This window comes from Chaetodon trifascialis, chromosome 19, assembly GCF_039877785.1.
Source record: "Chaetodon trifascialis isolate fChaTrf1 chromosome 19, fChaTrf1.hap1, whole genome shotgun sequence".
In the NCBI taxonomy this organism is placed as follows: Eukaryota; Metazoa; Chordata; class Actinopteri; order Chaetodontiformes; family Chaetodontidae; genus Chaetodon; species Chaetodon trifascialis.
In genome coordinates this window covers 15,784,867-15,807,448 of record NC_092074.1, presented here as the reverse complement: position 1 = coordinate 15,807,448, position 22,582 = coordinate 15,784,867, and the positions used below count along the sequence as shown (strand labels likewise).

General features: G+C 42.4%; 1 protein-coding gene across 17 annotated transcripts in view; it reads left to right on the top strand.

Moving 5' to 3' along the window:
- Positions 1-22,582, top strand: part of otofa (otoferlin a) — an 84,162-nt gene that overhangs the window by 49,786 nt on the left and 11,794 nt on the right. For 10 of the 17 annotated variants that reach the window (XM_070987838.1, XM_070987842.1, XM_070987841.1 and 7 more), the window contains exons 6-34: positions 4,942-5,015; positions 5,342-5,468; positions 5,778-5,832; positions 7,174-7,305; positions 9,895-9,957; positions 10,297-10,381; positions 10,462-10,621; positions 10,959-11,145; positions 11,545-11,731; positions 12,146-12,369; positions 13,587-13,695; positions 13,818-14,004; positions 14,241-14,361; positions 14,631-14,731; positions 15,188-15,278; positions 15,798-15,914; positions 16,090-16,242; positions 16,650-16,842; positions 17,200-17,324; positions 17,411-17,545; positions 18,267-18,428; positions 18,969-19,040; positions 19,327-19,446; positions 19,523-19,684; positions 19,784-19,946; positions 20,561-20,727; positions 20,926-20,955; positions 21,041-21,178; positions 21,287-21,362. In XM_070987838.1, coding sequence (XP_070843939.1) covers positions 4,942-5,015; positions 5,342-5,468; positions 5,778-5,832; positions 7,174-7,305; positions 9,895-9,957; positions 10,297-10,381; positions 10,462-10,621; positions 10,959-11,145; positions 11,545-11,731; positions 12,146-12,369; positions 13,587-13,695; positions 13,818-14,004; positions 14,241-14,361; positions 14,631-14,731; positions 15,188-15,278; positions 15,798-15,914; positions 16,090-16,242; positions 16,650-16,842; positions 17,200-17,324; positions 17,411-17,545; positions 18,267-18,428; positions 18,969-19,040; positions 19,327-19,446; positions 19,523-19,684; positions 19,784-19,946; positions 20,561-20,727; positions 20,926-20,955; positions 21,041-21,178; positions 21,287-21,362 — 3,716 coding nt within the window. The remainder of the gene's footprint in view (positions 1-4,941; positions 5,016-5,341; positions 5,469-5,777; positions 5,833-7,173; positions 7,306-9,894; positions 9,958-10,296; positions 10,382-10,461; positions 10,622-10,958; positions 11,146-11,544; positions 11,732-12,145; positions 12,370-13,586; positions 13,696-13,817; positions 14,005-14,240; positions 14,362-14,630; positions 14,732-15,187; positions 15,279-15,797; positions 15,915-16,089; positions 16,243-16,649; positions 16,843-17,199; positions 17,325-17,410; positions 17,546-18,266; positions 18,429-18,968; positions 19,041-19,326; positions 19,447-19,522; positions 19,685-19,783; positions 19,947-20,560; positions 20,728-20,925; positions 20,956-21,040; positions 21,179-21,286; positions 21,363-22,582) is intronic. The other 7 variants (XM_070987844.1, XM_070987834.1, XM_070987843.1 and 4 more) reach the window with 5 other exon arrangements.

The following is a 22,582-nucleotide window of genomic DNA, read 5'->3' as shown; positions in this document are numbered from 1 at the left end:
TACACAATCCATCAGATAGAGACTTCATCTCTATTTTAAGACTTGGAGATGAGTTACATTTTTCTCTATACAGTCAAATAAAACAAAACATGAGTTTTCTATTATCAGTCCATCATGCTTGTTCATGCAGGCTTGTAAATTATTTGAAGGATGTATTGTTTCGTCTCTTCAGCTCCGGCTTGTTTCCTTCTGCTGAGACAGAAAGTGGGTTGAAGCAGCTGCCTTTTGAATCTTTGACATTCCTTGTTTCTTGTAGCTGTTTTCTCTTGAGGGACTGCTCCGTGTTTGTCAGCTCTGCCGTTGTGTTTTGCTGTGGTTTGCAGTGGTTCTTATTCTCAGTGTGATATTACAGTGTGTAAATTTGAATGCTGAGCAAGTGTGTAAGAGCTCGTCTCTGTTATTTTTCTGTTCCGATCCCTGATGTGGGAGCAGACGTGACGACATGAAGACATGCCTCTCGGGGTAAATCCCAGTTTCTGCATCACCTGTGTGTTTGTCCCAGATAGGAGTTGTAAATTACTATCATTTTGAGGATTTAGTCATGAAAAAAGGAGCAATTGGTCTCTGAAAACCTTCAAAGCAGTCTAGAAGTATATTGTCCAGACATTTATTTCCAGTCCAGTTGGTGCAGTAAAAAATGCAAGAGTGCTATTTGGAGTGAAAGTTAAAAATTTAATAGAGGGTGGTTTGGTTGTTGTGTAATGTACATTCTCCTACTCCTTCCTATGTCTTCATTTTACTCACCTACTTCTTCTTACTTCCTCAGTCTGTGTTATGTAGAGTGGCTGATACACATCCACGTGAACACAAAGTAAAATATTGTGTAAGTCTGTTTACAGATAAATGCACACACACACACGCACACAAAATCACAATTGAAAACACAGAATGGCTCAAAGATTTTTTAAAATATTTTGTTTCTTGTATGTAGGCCATGAAGGCTCAAAGCACGCTTTTATTTTTGGGTGCGAGAGCATTAAATTTGCATAAGCATCTATCTGTGTGACGCTAATGAGGGGAAAGTTATGAGCAAACACTTGGAAGATCACAGGCAGTGAATCTCAATTAACCGTCCTATTGGCAAATGAAGCAGTGACACAAAAGCACCTGAGAAGAGATGTCAATATCACAGGCATGAACAGGGATATCGACGTTCCACTTCATCTGTTGTGGTCACGTAAAAGTAGAATTCTCACTGCAGTCAAAGTTGAAAGTACATGAAAAACAAGACTTGATGCCTGAAGCAGCAGAGGAGAGCGAGAGAGAGGACTGCAGCGCGTTCAATAAGGTTTCAGGATTCTAGTTCTGGTTTAGTGAAACTTTTCATTCCCCAGCTATATTATCAGATGGAGCCGGGCTTTGTCTGGCTCGGGTCCAGGGGCTTCTGGAAACTCCGAATATGTGAATTCAATCTATGTACGTGAGAGAGAAGGAACAGGTGAGATAAGGTATCTCGCTGAGCTCCGTTCACCTGAGTTCCCAGAGCAGAACGTACTGTATGTGTCAATGAATTATTGATCGCTGGCGGCTTAATGTTTATACCCCATTTTCATCTACATGGGAGTTGTGTGCAGAAAACAATTTCACCGCTTTAGCTTGCGGTGTGTGTGACATTTAGAAGCAAATACTAAGTGTGAATAAAACACAAAGAGCAGTTTGACAACATTGAGCGTACTGTTTAATTCAAAGTAACTCCTCTGTGAGGGCGCACAGCTATGCAGCGAGCTAAGCACAGACAGGAGTTGGCCATATAAGTTTTAACTGGAAGCAGTTGTGAAACTGTGAAAACAGTATTGAAAACATCAATGATAGTGATTTCAAACAGGAACAATATGATACACCATGAACACAGGTTAAATAAAAGGCTGTTTTTAAAAAGGAATTAGACAACTGGATTCCTAAATGTATAGACTGATTGTTAAAATTAATTGCATCAGTCAATCACCAGTGAAAGAACAACATAAGTTCTCCACAGGAAGTGCAACATATTAATTAACCTGGTAAACATAAAGCATTTTCTCACTGTCGTATTATTGCTGCTTTTACTGGAGATGTGTCCTTGTTTGACCATTTGCTTGCAAGCTTTCAAAGTCAGATCTCAGGGCTTAACTACAATTTACACAACCATCCTCTGCTTCCGCTGTTTTGAAATGCACATTAAAGAGGAAGCCGTAATTGTGAGGAAAATATTTTATGCACAGTTTGAAACCTTTTTTTGCCGAGGAGATGGAAGGCATGCTGCAAGGTACCGGATAATAACCTTGGGAATAATTCCACCACAGCTAGATCGTTTATCTTTGCTGCAATTTACACGAATAACGAGGCAATTTATTCATGCTCTCGTGTTTTATTGATCTACACACAGTCTCCCTCGGCAGTACAGTGCTGTTCATCTTCAGCTTTAAACACACGTGCATGTATGTTGCCTGAGTTATCTGCTTTTTTAATATGTGACAGCTGGATTTGCATACAGCAGTAACCATGTCTATAGAAGCTTCACGTCTCATTCAAGGTGATGTGCAGTGCTTAGATATGATAGTTTACGTGATGGTCACTGATGCATTTTAGGGTCTTTATTGCAGATCAAAGGAAGAGAAGGAATTCCGTTCTCTTGAATTCTCTGCTTCTCATCAAGCTGCCTTTTCTCCATACTGTCTTTTAAAGTTTGACATTTTGTGATTTTTACCTGCAGACTTCTGAAATGAAGGGTGAATTTGCATAGTCCCATTACTCTAATTGGAAACCGTACTTGTGAACTTTCTTTGCCTTTTCTCGCTGGCACCTTTGAAGGTTACATGTTGTCAGTAAGTCAGCATAGAGGGATGGCTCGTTAAACTTTCAAGGTTCAGCTCATTTTGAATTCAGACAAGGCTTCCCGCTGAAAACATTTGTCTCTGATGTTTGTCCTTGTATTTGTTCTTAACTCGGCACAGCAAAGGAAGGAAAGTGAAGGGAGTGAAATACAAGTAAGTCAAATATTGGGTGGATCCATTTTCTAGAATTTCCATTAACTCTCTTCTCCTTTTGGCTTTAAAATCACTGCTCTTGTGCAGAGGATTCACTCCTCGCTGCTGCCAGATCTGCTGCATCTTTACCTGCTGTAACTTCATGGCCTTCTGCCTGCACCTGCTGGTACACATCTTGAATTTCCTCATCACAATAACAACATCAGTCATCTTAAAATAACCTATGTTTGCATTTTCCTGACATTGAACCTTGACCTCTTCTGGCTAATTTGTCGAAGAAGCAAAGGAGCATGACTTAAGTAAGGGAGGAGTGTTGATGTACAAAGTGAGAAGTTAAGAGGGTCGGACTACATTGCAAGGACCAATTCCTTAATTTAAGGGTGAATTTGGTGGAAATTTTACCTACAGAGGAAGAAACACACCTTCATTTACATGTTCTCAAACACCGAGTTGGTGCCACTAAAATTAGCAAATTTTTTTAGTAGCTGACCAAACATGTTCAGTACAATATTAAGAAGAATATTACATGATGTTCAGTCAATTTGTTATGAACTCTGGGGCTGTCTGGACTCACTTCAACTACAGTCTTCTTTGGTGGTGTACAGAGCCCAACCCACTCCATCCTCCTCCTCTCTCTGTATCTCCAGCCATCTACCCCCACCGCCTTCTCTCTCCCTCCCCTCCTCTCTCCTGCATTGTCCACTCATCAGCTTGGCTGGTCTGGACTCTCTGCACCTGACAGGTGAAGAATATGGAAATATAGTTCAAAACAGAAGGAAGCTTGGGGAGGAATCGCATTGAGGTGGATTTATGGTGATCTGACCTCTCTGTGGGGTTGTGTAGGACCAGTGGTCTCTTTCATGTGGTATGTATGAAACACATTGTGTGGGCATGTGTGTGTGTGTCATTCGTTTTGATAGCTTATTGAATGAGAATCATAGATTGATTGAGACAAGAAGGTGGATGGATCACTGGAACGTCTGAATTTGTGATCAACCAGGGCTGCACCTTTTTTGATGTTACATTCAAAAAGCATTTTCCAACGCCGTTCTTCAAACTCTTTCATGCTTGTACTGATAGTTCGATAAAGTTGCAGATCGGCTGGGAATATACTGGCCAAACTGCTGTAAAAGCATGACTCAGACTGAGAGTCTAAGGAACGTATCCTCGAGTGTGAACAGCCTTGATTTGATTTGACTTGATTCGACTTCTATCCCATTCGCATGGCTCCAGGCTTTTACTTTTAAATCCCTCTCAGCACTCAGCCTTTAATGTATCAAATGAGATGTTGACATACTTCTATTTCTGAAAACTAGTTTTCCAAACTCTATAAAATGAGGTTGAAGGTTGCCTCTAAAATAACAAGGGAAGAGATCAAAATAGAAATTGAACTCTGATACACTCGACTCTGAATGCTGGAGGAAACAAAAGGAAAACCATCCTATTCATTAATTCCCTGACATGTATCCATATCCGCAGCAAATTGGACGGTCACACTCATTTTTAATTATTAAGGACCCTCATTTGTCGTCCCGCTGATGACATCACAAGCTCTTTGTTGTTGCGGCGATATGTGATCCAGTTAATATCAATGTGGAGATACTTGATACTCGTGTTTTGTGATTGAGGGTCTGGAGAATTGGTGGTTGTGGTGTTGGTGATTGGGCGGGGGGGGGGGGGGGGGGGGGGGGGGTGGTAGATCTACTGGAATTAAAGGTCTTGCTGAGTTACAAAGATGTCTGTGATATATGGACATTACGGTGTTGGGTTGCACTTTGCTTATGTCCACAAGTGGACGCGGGGGCTTTCTGCTCATGTCAGGTTGAGCACTCGATGTTGAGTCTGATGGAGTACTGATGGAGAGTGAACTTAATGAGGTAAACATGAAACTGATTGATCCGGGGATGGATCAGCAGTAAATCAGACACAAGTTCAGTATCATGACATACATTCCCTCTCCTTTCTCCTCCACCAGAGCAGGGAAGGGAGTTTTCTCAGCCATGAAGCTCGGCAAGATCAAGATCTCTAAAGACGATCACAAGAAAGGAGGTAACACACCACACAGGACCGTGCCTGCCTCACCCAAAATTAACACCATTTCACTGAATTTGTTTTCCTTTTCGGTTAGCTGGAGGGAAAATTCATGTTGAAGCACATTTATCAACTTGTTATTGATGGTATACATGTAAACAAGCAACAAGTTCTTTGAGAAGAACTTAAATCATGAATCCCCCCGATTGGGAACTATTTAATTATTATTAATTTGGCCTTAAAGTAATGGAATTTATGTACATAGAATATAAAAATATACTTTAAGCCATCTAAAGTGTCCACAAAATCTTTAATTGTTGATTTACTTCGTTTCAATTGTCCAGATGAGCCGGCGGTCCTGGACATGGAGGACCTGGACAGGAAAGCGATGCGTCTTGCTGGATCACTGGACCCCGACACCATCTCTTTGGCGTCTGTCACCGCCGTCACCACCAATGTCTCCAATAAGAGGTCTCCTGTTTGTCCATACATTGAGACATGTCTGCACACACATGGTAGCATCAGCACGCAGTCAGTCAAAGCACAGCTTTAATGGACTCAGTCAGTCCTGAAGCATCTCAAGCTGCTGATGCTGCAGGAGGAACGGAAGCTGGTTGCCCAGTGACCCCATTTCATAGCATATATTTCTAAAAGTAAAGAGATTGAACCTGGCATTATATGAAATGACAGCTTTCACAATTTAAGATTAAAACTTAGAACTGAGTTTGTACTCTGTCAGTACGCTGTAGAAAAATCACTGATTGTGTTGAATTCCTTTAGGTCAAAGCCAGATATCAAGATGGAGCCAAGTTCTGGGCGACCGGTGGACTATCAGGTGTGTGTGTGTGTGTGTGTGTGTGTGTGTGTGTGTGTGTGTGTGTGTGTGTGTGTGTGTGTGTGTGTGTGTGTGTGTGTGTGTGTGTTTCTCAGTGTTTGTCACTCAAACAGAATTCTGCACAAACAAGCGTATGCAGGTTCACTGATGTGATTGGCAGTTCCTCGTCTACTTCTCTTCAGATTTGTACCCTTTAAAGTAATTTAATCTGGGGAAATACAACTTAACACTTTCTTGCAACTTGAGAAGGTTGATATCACTCTGATATTTGTGTGTTAAGTACAGAGTCTGGAGCTGATTAGCTTTATCTTAATGGCTACAAACAGAAACAGCTAGCTTGGCTCTTTTGCATGTTTAAACATTTTTTCGTCTTACATCTTGTCTTTTGAATTAACACACAAAAATTATCTCTTTGAAATACAGCGCGTTACTCCCATAAAACTGCACATTCTTGTTCTTACACTTATGCAAATGAGATATAGTGTAATAATTAGTAAGCTATAGAGGTGCTGCAAGACAGATTTTTGAGCTATCCTAATCCCCCCGCTCCCAGTTTTTATGTTAAGCTAAGCTAATAGTCCCATTGCTCCAGCTCCATACTTACAGCAATTGTTTGGCATTTTTTGAAATATGCTTACATCACTTTTGTGCCAAGAGTTACATGAGAAAATTGATTCCACACTCATGTTTTTCTGTTAATATAAGGCTAGAGCCTGCAGCTAGATAGATTAGCACAAAGACCAAAAACATGGGGCAAACAGCTAGCCTGCTAACAAAAGCTAACTAAATAAACATGTTGTGCGTTGCTTTTTAAGTGTGAAGAAGCAATTAACAGAAACATTGTGGACAGAGTGTAACTGTCCTCTACTGCTATCCCATGGCCTATTTTCATGACCTATTTTATCTAAAAACATGAATTCATTTATACACCAGACTGCAATCTTGGTGTAATCATGGGCTGCAGACTCATCCTTGCTTTCTCTTTTTTATTTGTCTCTCTTTGTTCCCCTTCATTATCCAATGACTAATTAAACCAGAGGGACTGCTTGGATGTAGAAACCTTTACCTTGGATCTAGTCTGTCAAATGCTACATTAGTTTAGCCTGGGGAGATGTCTGAGGAAAATCACAGGCTGATAAATTATTTGGCGAAATCATCCTGCAATCAGGATCATTAGAGTTTGTGAAAGATCAATTTGTTTTTGTTCTTTGTCTGTGAATTGTCCTCCGGGTTATTACCCAGTCGTTGCATGATTTATGATCTTGGAATTGCTGCTGGTTACCTCACTGTTGGAGTGTAAGTCACATTGTTTTAACTTTCATACCGGATGTGTCCCATCAGATCAGCATCACAGTGATCGAGGCCCGGCAGCTGATCGGCCTCAACATGGACCCTGTGGTGTGTGTGGAGATCGGGGATGACAAGAAGTACACGTCTATGAAAGAATCCACCAACTGCCCGTACTACAATGAGGTGAGGACTCTCAAGTTGTAAAAATGTCACCACTCCTAATTGCTTGACTTTACTCCTCCTATTCTTCATATATTGTTTCTCCCATTCAAACAAATGTATTTCCAAGGCTGATTCCATTTTTCTAACCTAAGTGGTATTCTTGTCAGGCTTTTTGGCCAACACTGAGGCACGACCTAGCTGTGCATGAAATTATTTGCACTGCACATGCAGTGTACATGTCAGACGAAGATTTCATATCAATCCTCAATATCAGTCTTGAATGCATAGCTTATTGTGGTGCTCTTTGCACAAAATTTTTTGCTGTAAATACTGTTTATATACTTAGTTATATTGTATTTTTATTATTTGATATTATATAATATATTTTATATATTATAATACATTGTAATAATTGTGTATACATCCTGTGTTTGCTGTATGTTTAATTGCTACTGCAACAAAATAATTTCCCAAATTGGGATCATTAAAGAAACCATTTAAGTCTAACATATGCAAAAAAAATTAAACATATTGTGAATATTTCAACAGATGCTGCGATTGTGATATGAGTCACGATTTTAGCAAATGGGTAATGTTTGCATTTAGTTTTCCCTATTTGCTGGTGTCTGTACCAAACAAGCATGCTCTCTTTTGTCTGCAGAACATGATTTGTAGGACAGGGCATCTGTAGCACCACAATGCTTCATTTACAATGGTATGCTGAGACACATTTGACCTTTATTACAACATTACAGCTCCTGCACTTTGGATATTGCACTCGGCCATGTTGCGATTTTGATAAATTGTTCAGCCCCAGTTTATTGGGTTTCATGAAGTAGAGTGAAAGTTAGGTGGTGACTTAAAGCAGCTATTTTTGATATTGAACAATGCATGATGTGAAAGTGTTGCGATACACAAATACGATCAGCAGGATGATTGGTGGCATGCAGTAAATGTATCTCTTGCTAGTTGCTTATTAAGTCAGAGCAGTTGTTTCTGTTCACTTCCCTTTTCTCCTGTTGTCCTGCAACTGGAAAGATTTCTGGGAAAATATAGAAAGTAAAATGCTACGTAGAGGCTGTCAGTGCTCTTATTTATGTTTGAATACTTCTCATAACACTCTTAACTACAGAGTTCTTACCAGCTCTTATGTTCCTGAGCAGTAGGCAGTGTTGCTAGTGGTGAGGGTCATGCAGAGCTCAGCCTCCGGGTTGTGTCCTGCAGGGAGTGGAAGTGACAATTTGTCTGCTATCGATTCTTCCTGTTTGTCTGAAAGTCCCCTGTGGATGGACAAACTGGAAACCAGAGAGATCAAGATAATAGACCTTCCAGCTTTTTCACCTTGTCTCCAGACCCTCCAGTTTGTTCAGACTCAGTGCTGCTTCAGATGGCTTCATGGTGCTCAGGAATAAGCATCTGAAAGTGGCTGTATCACCATGAGACTTCATCAAGAGGAATACAGTGCCCCAAACATTTTGCTTGTTTCTATAGAAGTGACTGACATACATTTTACCTACATTATAGCCTGTTAAGGTTATGTCAGGATTACTTGATGAACTGCGGTCTGTGAAAACAGTTTGTTTGCAGATGATTGCGTCCTGTTGTTATTTATGTTTTGCACAGCGTCCCAACTTTTTTGCAGTTAGTATACATATTTTATCCTGATATGCTTTTCATATACTTCTGTTTTGAGACAGTTTACAGTAGCACAAGCCTGCCGGGCACAGGCCCAGGGGCCCACAGACTCAGGGGACCCCACTTTTTGCTCATAATCCTTTGATATTGAATATCTTCCTACACAAAGTCTGGTCTAGTGTTTATTTTTATTTTACTTTTGTTCATTTTCCCATGCATAATTAATTTGCCCAATAACTCTGCTTAAAGTAAACAGTTTTCTTTGATGGTTTCTTATTTTTTATGACAGTATAACATATTGTGTAATATTTGTGGATGGGAATTGTCTGTGTGGATCAGATTCTGCAGCAGGAAGCTTTAGGAAGGATTTACAGGAACTCTCTTCATCTCCAGCACAAACAAAGTACATTCAGGAAGTTCAGAATCTATTTTCAATGCACAAATTTAAAATTATGAATGACCTGCAGAACACCACAGAAGAAGAGATCAGTCACTTGTGAGTGACACAAGGCTTTCTCTTAACAGGGAGGCTTTTTGTGTCTGTACCCAGGGGCCCAATGGCTGATAATGATCAAAGTCACTGATCTACAGCTCTGTAGAGTCTGACTGTCCTTAATGTCCTCTGAGTGCCTCATGTTGCTCTTTGTCTCCATGTGAAAAAACTCAAAGAGGAAATATAAAGTGATCTCATGAGACAAATCTGACTTCTTCTGGCGTCTGTGCACTCTGCCCTTGTCTTAAGTTAAGCTGCACATAAGATGCAGTACCAGGACATCTGAAGACACCTACAGCAAAGACATGGCAAAGCTTTGATATAGGGCTTTAAATCAGCCATTTCTTTTCACAGCCATTCATCTTTGCCTGAAAGCTTGAGGGGCTAGAGCTGTGATGGTGCTGCAATACCAGCTGGTCTCCTGCGAGACTGACCCCATGATGAAAAGATCATGATCTAACGTTTTTCTCTGCTCTCTGCAGTATTTCGTCTTTGACTTCCACGTCCCTCCTGATGTCATGTTTGACAAGATCATCAAGCTGTCAGTAAGTACAAACTGCAGCGCTGCTCAGCAAACTGTTACAACCCCATTTTGTCTCTCTTTGGTACCCTTTGGTATGTATCGACAAGTGCCCAGACATAAAAAGATATTGTTGGTTGTTGCAATAATTGGGTTAATTAATGATCTGAGAGAGCGACTGATTATGTTTAATGTAAATGTTGGAGATGCTGTGCAGCCCCTTGTTAAACATAAAGTCTATAGCCATCTGTTTCCCCATAACACTCACACTTTTTAATTATTTATAGCTGCTTCAAGTTCAATATTGAGTTTGTCAGAGTTTGCTTTCTATTTTAATATTTCAGTCTTAATTCTGTCTGTGTAGGTTATTCACTCGAAAAATCTCCTTCGGAGCGGGACCTTGGTGGGAACGTTCAAGATGGATGTTGGGACCGTTTACTCGCAGCCTGGTAAACTACAAGCTGTAGCTCTGATATTAATCTGATCATAACATGCATGCATAGTCCTAATCGATAGGCATCTCTCCCAGAACATCAGTTTTACCACAAGTGGGCCATCCTGTCTGATCCTGATGACATAACAACTGGGTGTAAAGGATATATAAAGTGTGACATCGCTGTGGTCGGGAAGGGCGACAACATCAAGACCCCGCACAAGGCTAACGAGACCGATGAGGACGACATCGAGGGGTAATGAGCCGTGACTTGTGCTAATTTCAGCTTGGCTTCATATTCAATGCTGTGGTCAGTTAGAATGTACAGTGTTAAGTTATTTCTGCATCATTTTCCTCATCTCAGATACCTGTTTTTACTATTCTTATGTGATGACTGGTGGTGGAGAGGTATATGTATTTTATACACAAAGACTGGGTTACAGGCATAAGTATTCTACTCTCAGCAGCGACTCTAAAGAGAATCACCCAGTATCTTCAGAAAGCTTTTCCACAGGCTGCACGTTTGTTAAACTTAATCAATACCTCCACAGTCTTGTCTCTGAATGAGTTTTCGTGCTGCTGTTTGTTTCCAGGAACCTCCTGCTCCCAGAGGGCATCCCAGCAGAGAGGCAGTGGGCAAGGTTTTACGTGAAGATCTACCGCGCTGAGGGGCTTCCGAAAATGAACACCAGCATCATGGCTAACGTGAAGAAGGCCTTCATAGGAGAGAACAGAGACCTGGTGGACCCCTACGTTCAAGTGCAGTTTGCTGGGCAGAAAGTAACTCACTGCACATCCTGCTTCTATGCGAGATTTTAGTAATGGTTATTACTCCCCAAGGGATTGTTACTGCTCCCCTAGAATTCGCTGTTGGTGTGATAATGGATACAAGTGCAGACATCTGTAGTGTGGATTTTGAAGGCTTAACTACTAGCTATGTTTATTACTAAGGAGCTGCATGCATAGTTTATTTTGAGTGAAAGCCATGAAGAGTTTATTCCTCTTTGAGATATTTTGCAGCCAAAAGGGACCCAGAGAATAGAATAATTACCTTCATTCAGATATTTGTTTTCAGAATAGAAATGGCTGCTGAGGCCTCATATTAACTTTTGCTGAACTGCAAAATGCATTTTTACTCACTACCTTGAACTTAAGTGTTACGCCTTCATGTGCCTCCAGGGGAAGACTTCAGTCCAGAAAAGCAGTTACGAGCCCATCTGGAACGAGCAGGTCGTCTTCACTGAGCTCTTCCCGCCACTCTGCAAACGCGTCAAGGTCCAGATACGAGACTCGGATAAGGTCAACGACGTCGCCATAGGAACCCACTTCATTGATCTACGCAAGATATCAAATGACGGTGACAAAGGTATTTCAAAACACACACTGTCTTATTAGCATTGATTAGCTGTCAGGTTCATTAATCAGTCTGACCTAACTACTTAATATTTTACTGTATGTAGTCATTGGCTGTGCTGCAGTAGATCAATCGAACCACATGACCCATCTGACCCTTTGCTAATGGCTGTATGAATTTAGAGGGTGACATTCAAATTGACTGAAAATCAATGCATAGATTAACATATATTAAACCATAGTACAAGTTCCATTTAATGCAAATTTCCCCAGAAAGCTCCTCACACACCCTAAGTGATACAGTTACAGTGGAAAAGACCTCAAATGGAGTCATCAAATAAATAGCCAAATATTGCGCTAAAAAAAATCTTCTTGTAGGTTATTACATCAGCTCCTGCAGACATTTCTTTTCCTTCACCTTCTCCAGGGTTTCTGCCCACCCTGGGTCCAGCTTGGGCCAACATGTACGGGTCCACCCGTCAGTACACTCTGATGGACGAGCACCAGGACCTGAATGAGGGTCTTGGAGAAGGCGTTTCCTTCAGAGCCCGTCTCCTGCTCTCCATCGCAGTGGAGATCCTGGACACCACCTCCCCTGACATCATGAGCTCCACTGAGGTGCAGGTGGAGACTGTGTCCAACATCTCAGAGGTGAGACGACCTGCCTGCAGAGGCACCTAAATAGTTCTGGATCATTTTTTTTCTGTATCTGTTCGAAGATGTTATTTTACATGCACACTCTCCCTCACTGAAAACAGAATTATCTGACAAAACAGTCCAAGAAAAGCCGTTATCCTGACCAGTGATCCATGAGAACAGCCCGCTGTTTGACCCCGTCTGACCTCCTGACCCCACAATAAACAGCGTGATGCTACAATCAGCCACTGTATCGGCACACGTGTAGTTAACTGCTCATCAGGGAAATCAGAAACATTAGATGCTTTGCTTCGGGGCAAGCTTGCCAGCTATATAGCCTCTTGGCTGTTGGTGTTAACGAGTCCCCTGGGAACCTCAGTCATTGCCGGCATGAGTCTCTGCCAGTTGTGAAGTACTGCGTTTTGAAGGAGAAATGGATGCTAATTTGAGGAAATAATACCAATCAAAAAAAAGCTGTACTTTGGCTCTTTTATCTCCCCTCTAAATATTGAACTTGAGATTAGTTTTCCACGTCATTTGCCATCTATAACACAAAGTAAAATGTGTTCATCAGTGGTTTTGGATCAAAGTATTTGTCAGTGTAATTTCTGGCTCAATGATTCGATGTCCTGTCTTGATTTGGAGGACTCTCCTCACCTCTCACATGCTGTCAATTTGTTAACATTTGGTGTCCCTTTATTGATTATATCAGCATGCAAAGTGACTCAGCTTCAACTGAGTAGCTTATGTTTACTGAGAGGCCCCTCTTGAGTGTGGCTTAATGTAGAGTTTATTCAAATTAGCCTCTTACTCATTGTTCATCCCTAGACTGAGGCGATTTACCGACAATGTCGGACTGTGTGGGCATTTGCAACCATTTGTTCTGGATTTAAGCTGCTATGGGCCAAGCTGTACTGGCTGCTTGGGGGCATTGTGATGAAGTGCTGGAAATAATACCTTTTAAAATACTAATGACTGAGGATGAATATTTAATATTTTGACAACAACCACATGAATGAATAAATAGCATCATAGGGAAAAAAAAAATATGGTGGAATGTGATAAAATGAAATGCACTTACAAATGTGATGTATTGATTAGGTCATCAGTAATTCAGAGAGGAGGCAGGTAGTTTTATATGTGTAGTGAACTGGCTCTAATAAAATTAATACTCTTTATTTCCAATAAAATGTTTCACCTTTTCTTTATTGGCCTTCTCCTCACTCCAACAGAGCGCCACTGGGAAAATAGATGAGTTCTTCCTCTTTGGTTCCTTCCTTGAGGCCACCATGATTGACAGGAAGATTGGTGACAAAACAATAAGTTTTGAAATCACGATCGGTAAATCCACCTTTTCTTCATCCTGTTAGCATCGACCTGTGCTCCACAAGCTTACAGTGTAACAGAGACATGTGCACAATACAATGTTCAATAACGATGTGTAATGTTCTCCCTGCCAACAGGTAACTACGGCAACCAGATAGATGGTGTAAGCAAGCCTTCATCAGCAAAGAAGAAGAAGAAAGATGGAGAGAGTGAAGAAGAGGAGAGCGAGCTCATCCAGAACTCCAGTGAGGATGAGGCGGACGAGGAAGCAGACCTGGTCTCTATCTCCTCCACTCCTCCAATGAAGCCTGTCATCACTGACAGGTCAGGGGTCAAGGGTCACAGAGGCAAGGTCAAGGGCTGTTAGAGAGCAATTTCTGATTTCTAGCTGATTTAGTTTCAGTATAATAAAAACCGAGACGAGCCCTTTTTGAAATGTTTGTTCTCAGATGGTATAATGATCCTTTACACATTCAGGTTATGAACTGAGTATTTAGTTTGGTATGAAACAGTTTAGAGTTTTAGACCGTGGAACAAGTCGTTTTGTTTGCACTTCACAGGAATTACTTCCATCTTCCCTACTTTGAGAAGAAGCCATGTGTCTACATCAAAAGCTGGTGGCAGGACCAGAGAAGACGACTCTACAACTCCAACATGATGGACAAGATTGCTGACAAGCTGGTCAGTACAGTGCAGCCATGCTAGCGGCTCTGTGGGGCTGTACTCAGGCACAGCTGAGCTTTGAACTAAACTGCCAACATGCTCTCAGTGACAATACAAACATGCTGGTGTTTGTTTAGCATGTTAGCACACTAATATTTGCTGTTTAGCTTTGTACTGTGTGTACAGTTAAGGTCAGTTTTTCAGGTTATCTAGACCATAGCACTGGCAAAATTATAATTAAATAACTTGTTTTGTCCTGAGCTCCAGTATTTTTTGTGTCCCGACAGGAAGAAGGTTTGAATGACGTTCAGGAGGTCATTAAGACGGAGAAGGCTTTTCCAGAGCGCAGACTCAGGGGAGTGCTGGAGGAGCTCAGCGTCGGCTGCAGGCAAGAAATATAATAACAATCATTTGTCATGGTGTTGTATTAAAACTGGCACTGTGACTCAGTGGTCAGTAAAGATACAGAGATTTTTAATCCTGGTGCCGACAGCTGGAAAACTGCTGTAGGGCATAAAAACTATACTGCTGTTTAAAACTTCTCAAACATGCATATTAAAGGCTTCTAGCTGACATCTTCATCAACCCCCCAGAAGCTACTGAAGACAGACAGCAGCTCTCTGCACTGAACCATCTCGTCAGAGACCAGCAGCATCTTTATTGTTCTGCCTTTCTCTTTACGTTCTTTTAGTTGTTTTCTAAAAGCTATTAAAGTTGTTAACAGCTCGCATGCTTAAGGTCACATAATGATAATAGATGAGAGAATAGAGAATTTAATAGTGCATAATGCATCAAATAAGGCCACCCTCATGTTTCATCCTCTGTATTTTCTGGCCATTTCCAGTCGGTTTGTGACTCTGGCTAACAAGGATGTGAACCAGGCGGGCCGAACCAAACTGGATCGAGAGCGGCTCAAGTCCTGCATGAGAGAGATGGTATGATTGATGTTCCTCAAATAGAGAAGGATGAAAGCAGCATGAGCGATAGAGGGGAAGATGAAGCTGTGATTAATGACATCAATTTAGCTGCTCTTCAGTCACTAATCCCATGGCCTCAGTGAGTAAATAGTGTGGAGCCACTGTGATGGCTACATGAGGAAATTAATTTCTTTAACTACATTTTCACTCCCTTGAATAATTTCTTCAAGCGTACAATATCTCATTCTCAGAGCGTTTCGTACCCCCCCGAGCATGTTTGTATTTGATTGCCACTATACTTGTGTGTGTCATGAATGTGTAGAGGCGGCATACAAAAAGTAATTAGACACTTCAGTAGTGATCGTGTCATTAATTAGAGTCTCTTGGAACTAAAACATTTTTCATATTTTGAGAAAAATGCACTCATGCGTTTGGTTAAATTGAACTTCAACTATGATGTGTGCATGTGTATACAATATGTGTGCGTGTAAGGTGCGGGTGTGTTAGTATTCTTCATCATCATCTCTCCTGCTGCAGGACAGCATGGGCCAACAGGCCAAGCAGATCCGGACTCAGGTGAAGAAAAACACAGTCAGAGACAAACTCAAGCTGGTGCAGAACTTCCTGCAGAAGCTCCGATTCCTCGCTGACGAGGTACAGATTTAATTCTACAGAAGACGTGACACAGAATGAGTGCATAGAGCTGTTAATGCAGAATCAGTTTCACATTTCACAGTATGTAAAGGCAGATTAGGTAGTAATTGGGGAGCAAACCTGGAGGAAGAAGAGTGCAGATCACATATCAATCCTGTGTATTCATCTTGTCCAGCCTCAGCACAGCATCCCAGATGTTTTCATCTGGATGATGAGCAACAACAAGCGTATCGCCTATGCCCGGATTCCCTCCAAAGACATCCTCTACTCCATAGTGGATGAGGAAACAGGAAAAGACTGCGGCAAAGTCAAAGCTGTCTTCCTCAAGGTACGCTCATCTCTTCCTGCCCCTCCCACTGTTGTCTCATTTAAACACACTTTGCTGATTTTCAACCATCTTAAAGCCAAGACCTCTAATTATTCACAGCACCTGTTAAAACTCAAACCGTGTGAAGTTGCACTGTGAGATGATCAGTACTGCTGGTCAATAGTATTGATAAGTATTATGGGGAATAGGCTTGTAAATCTATGACGGCTGCACAGAAAGAAAATCAGTGAGGTGCCTCCTTAATATTTATGGTTTGGGCCATGTTGCAACATTGTCTGCATGATGCTTAATGATTGCCTCGCTGTGGTAATACCAAGTGAGGATGTAGTACTTCCCTCCTGTGGTCTTCACTTCTTAATGAACTCTTTGTGATTATTCAGTCCCCTGCTCTTGTGATGTGTCCACAGCTGCCTGGTAAGAAGGGCTTTGGTCCTGCAGGCTGGACAGTTCAGGCTAAGCTGGAGCTGTATCTGTGGCTCGGCCTCAACAAGCAAAGGAAGGACTTCCTCAATGGTCTGCCTAATGGTTTTGAAGAGATCAAAGCTGCTAAAATGGGCCCCGGTCTTCACGCTGTCCCCCCCGTCAGCCTCGTCTACAACAGTAAGTACACACTAAAAATGACGAAATGTGACTAACGTGAGTTTAGCACGTGTGCATGTATCAGTTGTGTAAGTGGCAAATGTAACAGACACAGAAACAATGACATTTATTAACGCCTCACTGCATTCACTTTGCATTAGGTTTCCGCTTGATTTACCATTAAGTTTGAACTATAAAATCAATTAGAAGCAAAACACATGAAAACAAAGTCACTCAGAAGTCAGAAAAACATTTGACTTCTATTGATTGCTTTCAGTTTGTGACTCACTTTTCTAACTCCAGTATAAAAATGCTAACAAAGGGCATTGATTGTCAGCTAATGTGATGTGTGTGTGTGTGTTTGTGTGTCTCCAACAGTGAAGCAGGTGTTCCAGCTGAGAGCGCACATGTACCAGGCCCGCAGTCTGTTTGCTGCTGACAGCAGTGGCCTTTCAGATCCTTTCGCTCGGGTCTTCTTCTCCACACACAGCCAGGTTACTGAGGTAAGACCATGAGTCTGTGTACATCTATAAACGTTGTGTGTTTTCATTGATTAAATGTAAACTGGGTTGATGTGTGCGTGCTGCAGGTCCTGACGGAGACTCTGTGCCCTACGTGGGACCAGCTCCTGGTGTTCGATGACGTGGAGCTGTTTGGGGAGGCCAGCGAGCTGAGAGACGACCCACCAATCATTGTAGTTGAAATCTATGACCAGGACACTGTGGTAGGGTCTGACTCTGTGTGAATGAATGGATGCATCATAGAGCGACTGATTGATTCATCAGTGCCTGTTTTGCTTTGCGCTAATAAACATGCTCTGCTTCTCCTTCCCTCATGTTCTGACGGTCTGTCCACCCTTGTCTCACTCCACCCTTTCCTTCACGTGAACTCTGGTCTTGCTCATGCTGTACTGGCTCAATAGAGTGTGAAAGCAATATTGCTGTAGAGACTATGCTGAATTGGAAGTTTTAATAGCTGATGTGGCATGAATTGTTTGGTTCATCTAGCTGTTGATGAGGTCTGGAAAAGTTGTGTCAATACTTGCATGTACTCCCTCCATTTTTCCTCTCGCAGTTTGTAACAGCAGTAGCTGCAGGAGCATTAATGGTTTTACTCATAGCAGTGGTGCAATATAGAAAATCTGCCTCCTAATGCTCATGAAACAAAGTGCTTATGTAGATATCTATTTAATGAGCACACCTCCTTTTGTTCTATTGCACTCACTGTAATCTTTAGCCAGGGTGTTTGTTTGTGTTATATAAGACGGGGTTTTCATGATTACAGCCTTTCCTTCTCAAATTCCACTTTTTTGTAACCTTTACCACTTTGACCAATACTGACACCAAGTGGCCCCCATGGAAACTGCACCTCCAGCACCCTTGTCTAACCCCCATCCCTTGTCCCCTGACTGTCTTGACTGCCTGTTGTCACACTGTGGTGTTCAGGGCAAGGCAGAGTTCATAGGTCGGACGTTTGCGAAGCCCACCATAAAGATGTGTGATGAGCACTACGGCCCCCCGAGGTTCCCCCCGCAGCTGGAGTACTACCAGGTTTACAGAGGGAACTGCACTGCCGGGGAACTGCTGGCTGCCTTTGAGCTGCTGCAGGTAACATATGCAAGAACACGCACAGAAGAGCTTTTACACATGCATGCATGCATCCATGCACACACAAGCAACTCTACAGGGTCTCCTTGAAAGATTGCATGTCACTGCTCGACAGCTGTAGTTATAGTAAGGATAACAAGAGGAACAGAAAAGGAGGAATCGTTAAAGGCCCCCTGGTGGCATCTTTAATGATGTGGAGCATGCAGAAAAGATCATGGGGGGAAAAAGGCGAGAATAAGGTTTTTCTTTCTCTCTGCCAAGCTTTCTGTACACGGCTCTCTGTGTAAAACCCCCCTCTTGCTCTTTGCACAATCCTAATTTTTCTCTCACCCCACCTGCATCATCACAGCCTTTACTCGTTTTTTTATCACAACTGCACTTTCCTCCTCTTAATTATTTGTATCTCCATTTTCTCCGATGTTTGCTCTACCACCGTGTCACCGTGCTTCCCATTCATCCACTATCTTTTCTCCTTTCTCCTGTGAAATATCCATTTTCCCTTCTCTTTCTCCTTCCTGTGCCTCCTCCTGCTGCCCACAGATTCCTTTCGATGGGGAGGAGATTAGGCGGGCTCTGATCGCTGTCCATAACTTTGCTGTCCCTCAAATAAAGGTGCTCTTTTCTTTCATTCTCTCTTTTCATCCCACGTTCTCTTACTCTTTGGTTACTCTGTTGTCAGTGTTTGTACTCTAATAACTGTGCTTTGTCCCAGCCAACATGACATTAACCTCTGCCTTCTCTGCACTTCTTCAGATTTGTCACACTAGGCAAAGACATAATTAATAGAAATGTTAGGAATGAAATCTGGTACGGTGCTGATGCTGTATCACAATACAGAAACCACAGAAGCTTTGCAACCTGTTCCCACGTTTACTTCCCCTCTCTCCTCCTAAATTAGATCGGTCAAGGAGGGAGGGCTGATCTTCCTCCCCTCGAAGGGCCGACAGACTCGGAGCGTGGCCCCATTCTGCCTGTGCCGCTGGGCATCCGACCCGTCCTGAGTCGCTACCGCATAGAGGTGAGATTTTAACCACTGGCGCTTTTTTTGTGCTCTAGAGATCCCCCTCTGCTAATGCTGTTTTTTTCTGGTTCAGGTTTTGTTCTGGGGCTTAAGGGACCTGAAGAGGATTAACCTGGCTCAAGTGGATCGGCCCCGTGTGGACATAGAGTGTGCAGGTAGAGGTGTGCAGTCAGTTGTGATCCAGAACTACAAGAAGAACCCTAACTTCAGCACCCTGGTTAAATGGTTTGAGGTGGTAAGTGCAGCGGACCCTTTGATATTTAGACCTAATATCCAGTTATTTGCAATAAACATGGAACTTTGTGTCACTTGCGTCACTAAATTGTGTCCTCAGGACCTTCCAGAGAATGAGCTTCTCCACCCACCTCTCAACATCCGGGTGGTGGACTGTCGGGCGTTCGGCCGTTACATCCTGGTGGGGTCCCATGCTGTCACCAGCCTGAGACGTTTCATCTACAGCACCCCAGACAAGACCTCCAACAACTGGGCCACAGCAGGTGAAGGACGACATTCTTATTATCGTCTATGTATTGTTGTTAGTGAGTGTGTGTTAGGAGTAGTAGCTCTGTGTTTCTATTGGCAGCTGAAAAATGAGTTTGATGAGAGAGCATTTCTATGTAGAAACCCTTACTTTTGATTGGCATTTCATTTGTACATTTACACTCAGACAGACTTTCTAATCTTCAGAATGTTCAAATATAAACAGCAATGAACACAAAATGTATTTCAAACATATAAAAGGCTTTCTCCTCTTCACTTCTTTGTCAGTTTTTCCTTTATTTCCTGAAAAAAGATCTGTAAGCCTTCACCAGACGTGGGTGAAACAGTGTTTAGCTCGTTTTAACCTTTTTGAAATGCTGAAATACGTCCAGGGAGGTTAAAGCGAACTTTAAGAGTGATATTTAAACACTTCGGATCCAGCTCTCTCATGGCTAAAGAATGAATATTCATTCTTTATTAACTTTTCTGATTTCTCTGCTTGCTTTCTGCCCTGACCTTATCCTGCCTGTTTCCTCTCGCCATCTGTCGTCTTTTTCCCTCTCTCGCATGTCCTTGGCTGTCTTGTCCTCTCCTGCCGCCTGCTGTGTTCGCCCTCTTGGCCTCACTCCAGCTAAACTAATGAATGGCTACATGGTCCTCGCTAATGGCGGCGCCCAGCCTCGCTCCTCACCCAGCATTTCCTCCCGCACCCTCTCTCGCCCCGCAGGTGACATCATCGTCAACATGGACACAGAGCCTTTGGTCCGAAAGATGGACACGGTCGTCAAGTTAGACGCTGTAAGCTTTTCTTTGACCTCACGCGCTGTAGAGCTGATTTCTATTGTATGATGTCTGTGCTTACATATGGTGGGAATAGTAGCACTGCTTTATGTCCAGTCCTTTTTACCTGCCTCTGTACATGTGCCGCTCCTACCTGCATCGTCCATCGTGTGTATTAACCCTTGTGTTGTTCCATGTGACGCCCCCCTAACATAGACGTCTGACGCTGTTGTAAAAGTTGACATGGTAAGTAATCGTTCCTGTAGACAGTTGACCGTTATGAAATTAAAAAAAACAAGCTACCGAGAATCACTTAAGTGTCTTTTAACAGACTGAGGAGGAGAGTGACAAAGAGAAAAAGAAGAAGAAGAAGAAAAAGAAGGGAGGAATGGAGGAGGAGGAGGAGACGGATGAGAGAGTGCTGGACTGGTGGTCTAAATATTTCGCTTCAATAGAGACACTGAAAGAGGTTTGTCTCTTCTATTTCCATCTGCGCCTGTTTTTGTGGGTCTCACGGGACTGCCCTCGCTCTTGAAGTCCGATTAGACTGACAACACTTTCCTGCCTGGTTTTCCAGACCCTCCGAGCCCAGGAGGCGGCTCAGGCTGAGGCGGAGGAGAGAGAGGACCTGGAGATAGCTGCAGAGGCAGCAGGTACTGAACTCCACCGACTCGCCCGGGCTGCCTGCCAGCTGCTGCTTTGATGTCTTTTAAAGGGATATGTCAACGATGTTGGATGTAAAATTGCGATTCTGCGAGCGTAGACGTACTCCTGACTCTTTTCACTTGGTTTTGTAGGATTGTTAAAAGAATAATTCTCAGTTCTGTTGTGTCAGCTGCACCAGCTGAGATGACAGAGAGGAATTTGTTATGAGCTATACTTAATGTCAGTCAAAGGAATGTGCTCTGTGGGAATGAAATCAGAGTCCGAAATCACTCCCCATTTACTATAGTGCCCTGTTTTTGCTATCCTCCATGCTACTCAAGTGTCTGAGTGTTGCTTTTATGCTCTATGTCGAGCTCTTTACCATTTTATACAAACAGGAAATGATACAGTAGGTATGAATTCAGCTTTGCTTATTAAACTTTTTGGAGCTGCTTCACCACCACCCACAATTCATTTTTTCTTGCTGTGCAATTTTACTCCCTTTCATTTGTGCATTGCATTGTGGGAGAATAGTGTCCATCAAAGGCACACTCAGAAATCCTACATGTATTTAGTGTCCATGCTGTCGGCTTTGATCATTGATTTTTTGATACTTCTCTAGTGTGAACACACTAAACACTAAAAACCTGCTAAGAATCAGCATGCAACTTGAATTTGAGGCATGGCACACTTTCTGATAATAATCCCACAATGCATTGCATCACATTTTATAGATGCAAGAATCACAGCTGTTAGTGACGACTAAAAATGATTTATTAATGTCCGAAGTCTCAATTTAGTACACTCTATTGAGTGGTTATAGAGGCAAGAGTGAAAGAGCAAATGAGGGAGTGATTTCAGGCTGTATCATCTTCATCATCTTCCTCCCATGGCTTCATCCTTCATCCATGCTCAGTGCATGAGTCGGACATTATCATGTTCATAATCATTTCCTCCATCAGCATGACCTCCCAGCTCTGCTCTACACATGAAAGTTGGCTGATACGGACTCACTGAATCAACCTACATCTGCATTCACATGCTCACATGCATAAAATATAAATGATTAACTCTTACACTGTCATCCACACAGTGTAAAACCAGCCGAGTAGCCGAGTAATACCACAGTTAAAAGTGCAGACTGGTCCATTTCAGAATAATAAACAGTATATTACATTACTGGATGATTATGCTGCTAATTAATGTTGCAGATGGTCAAGGTGGGCCT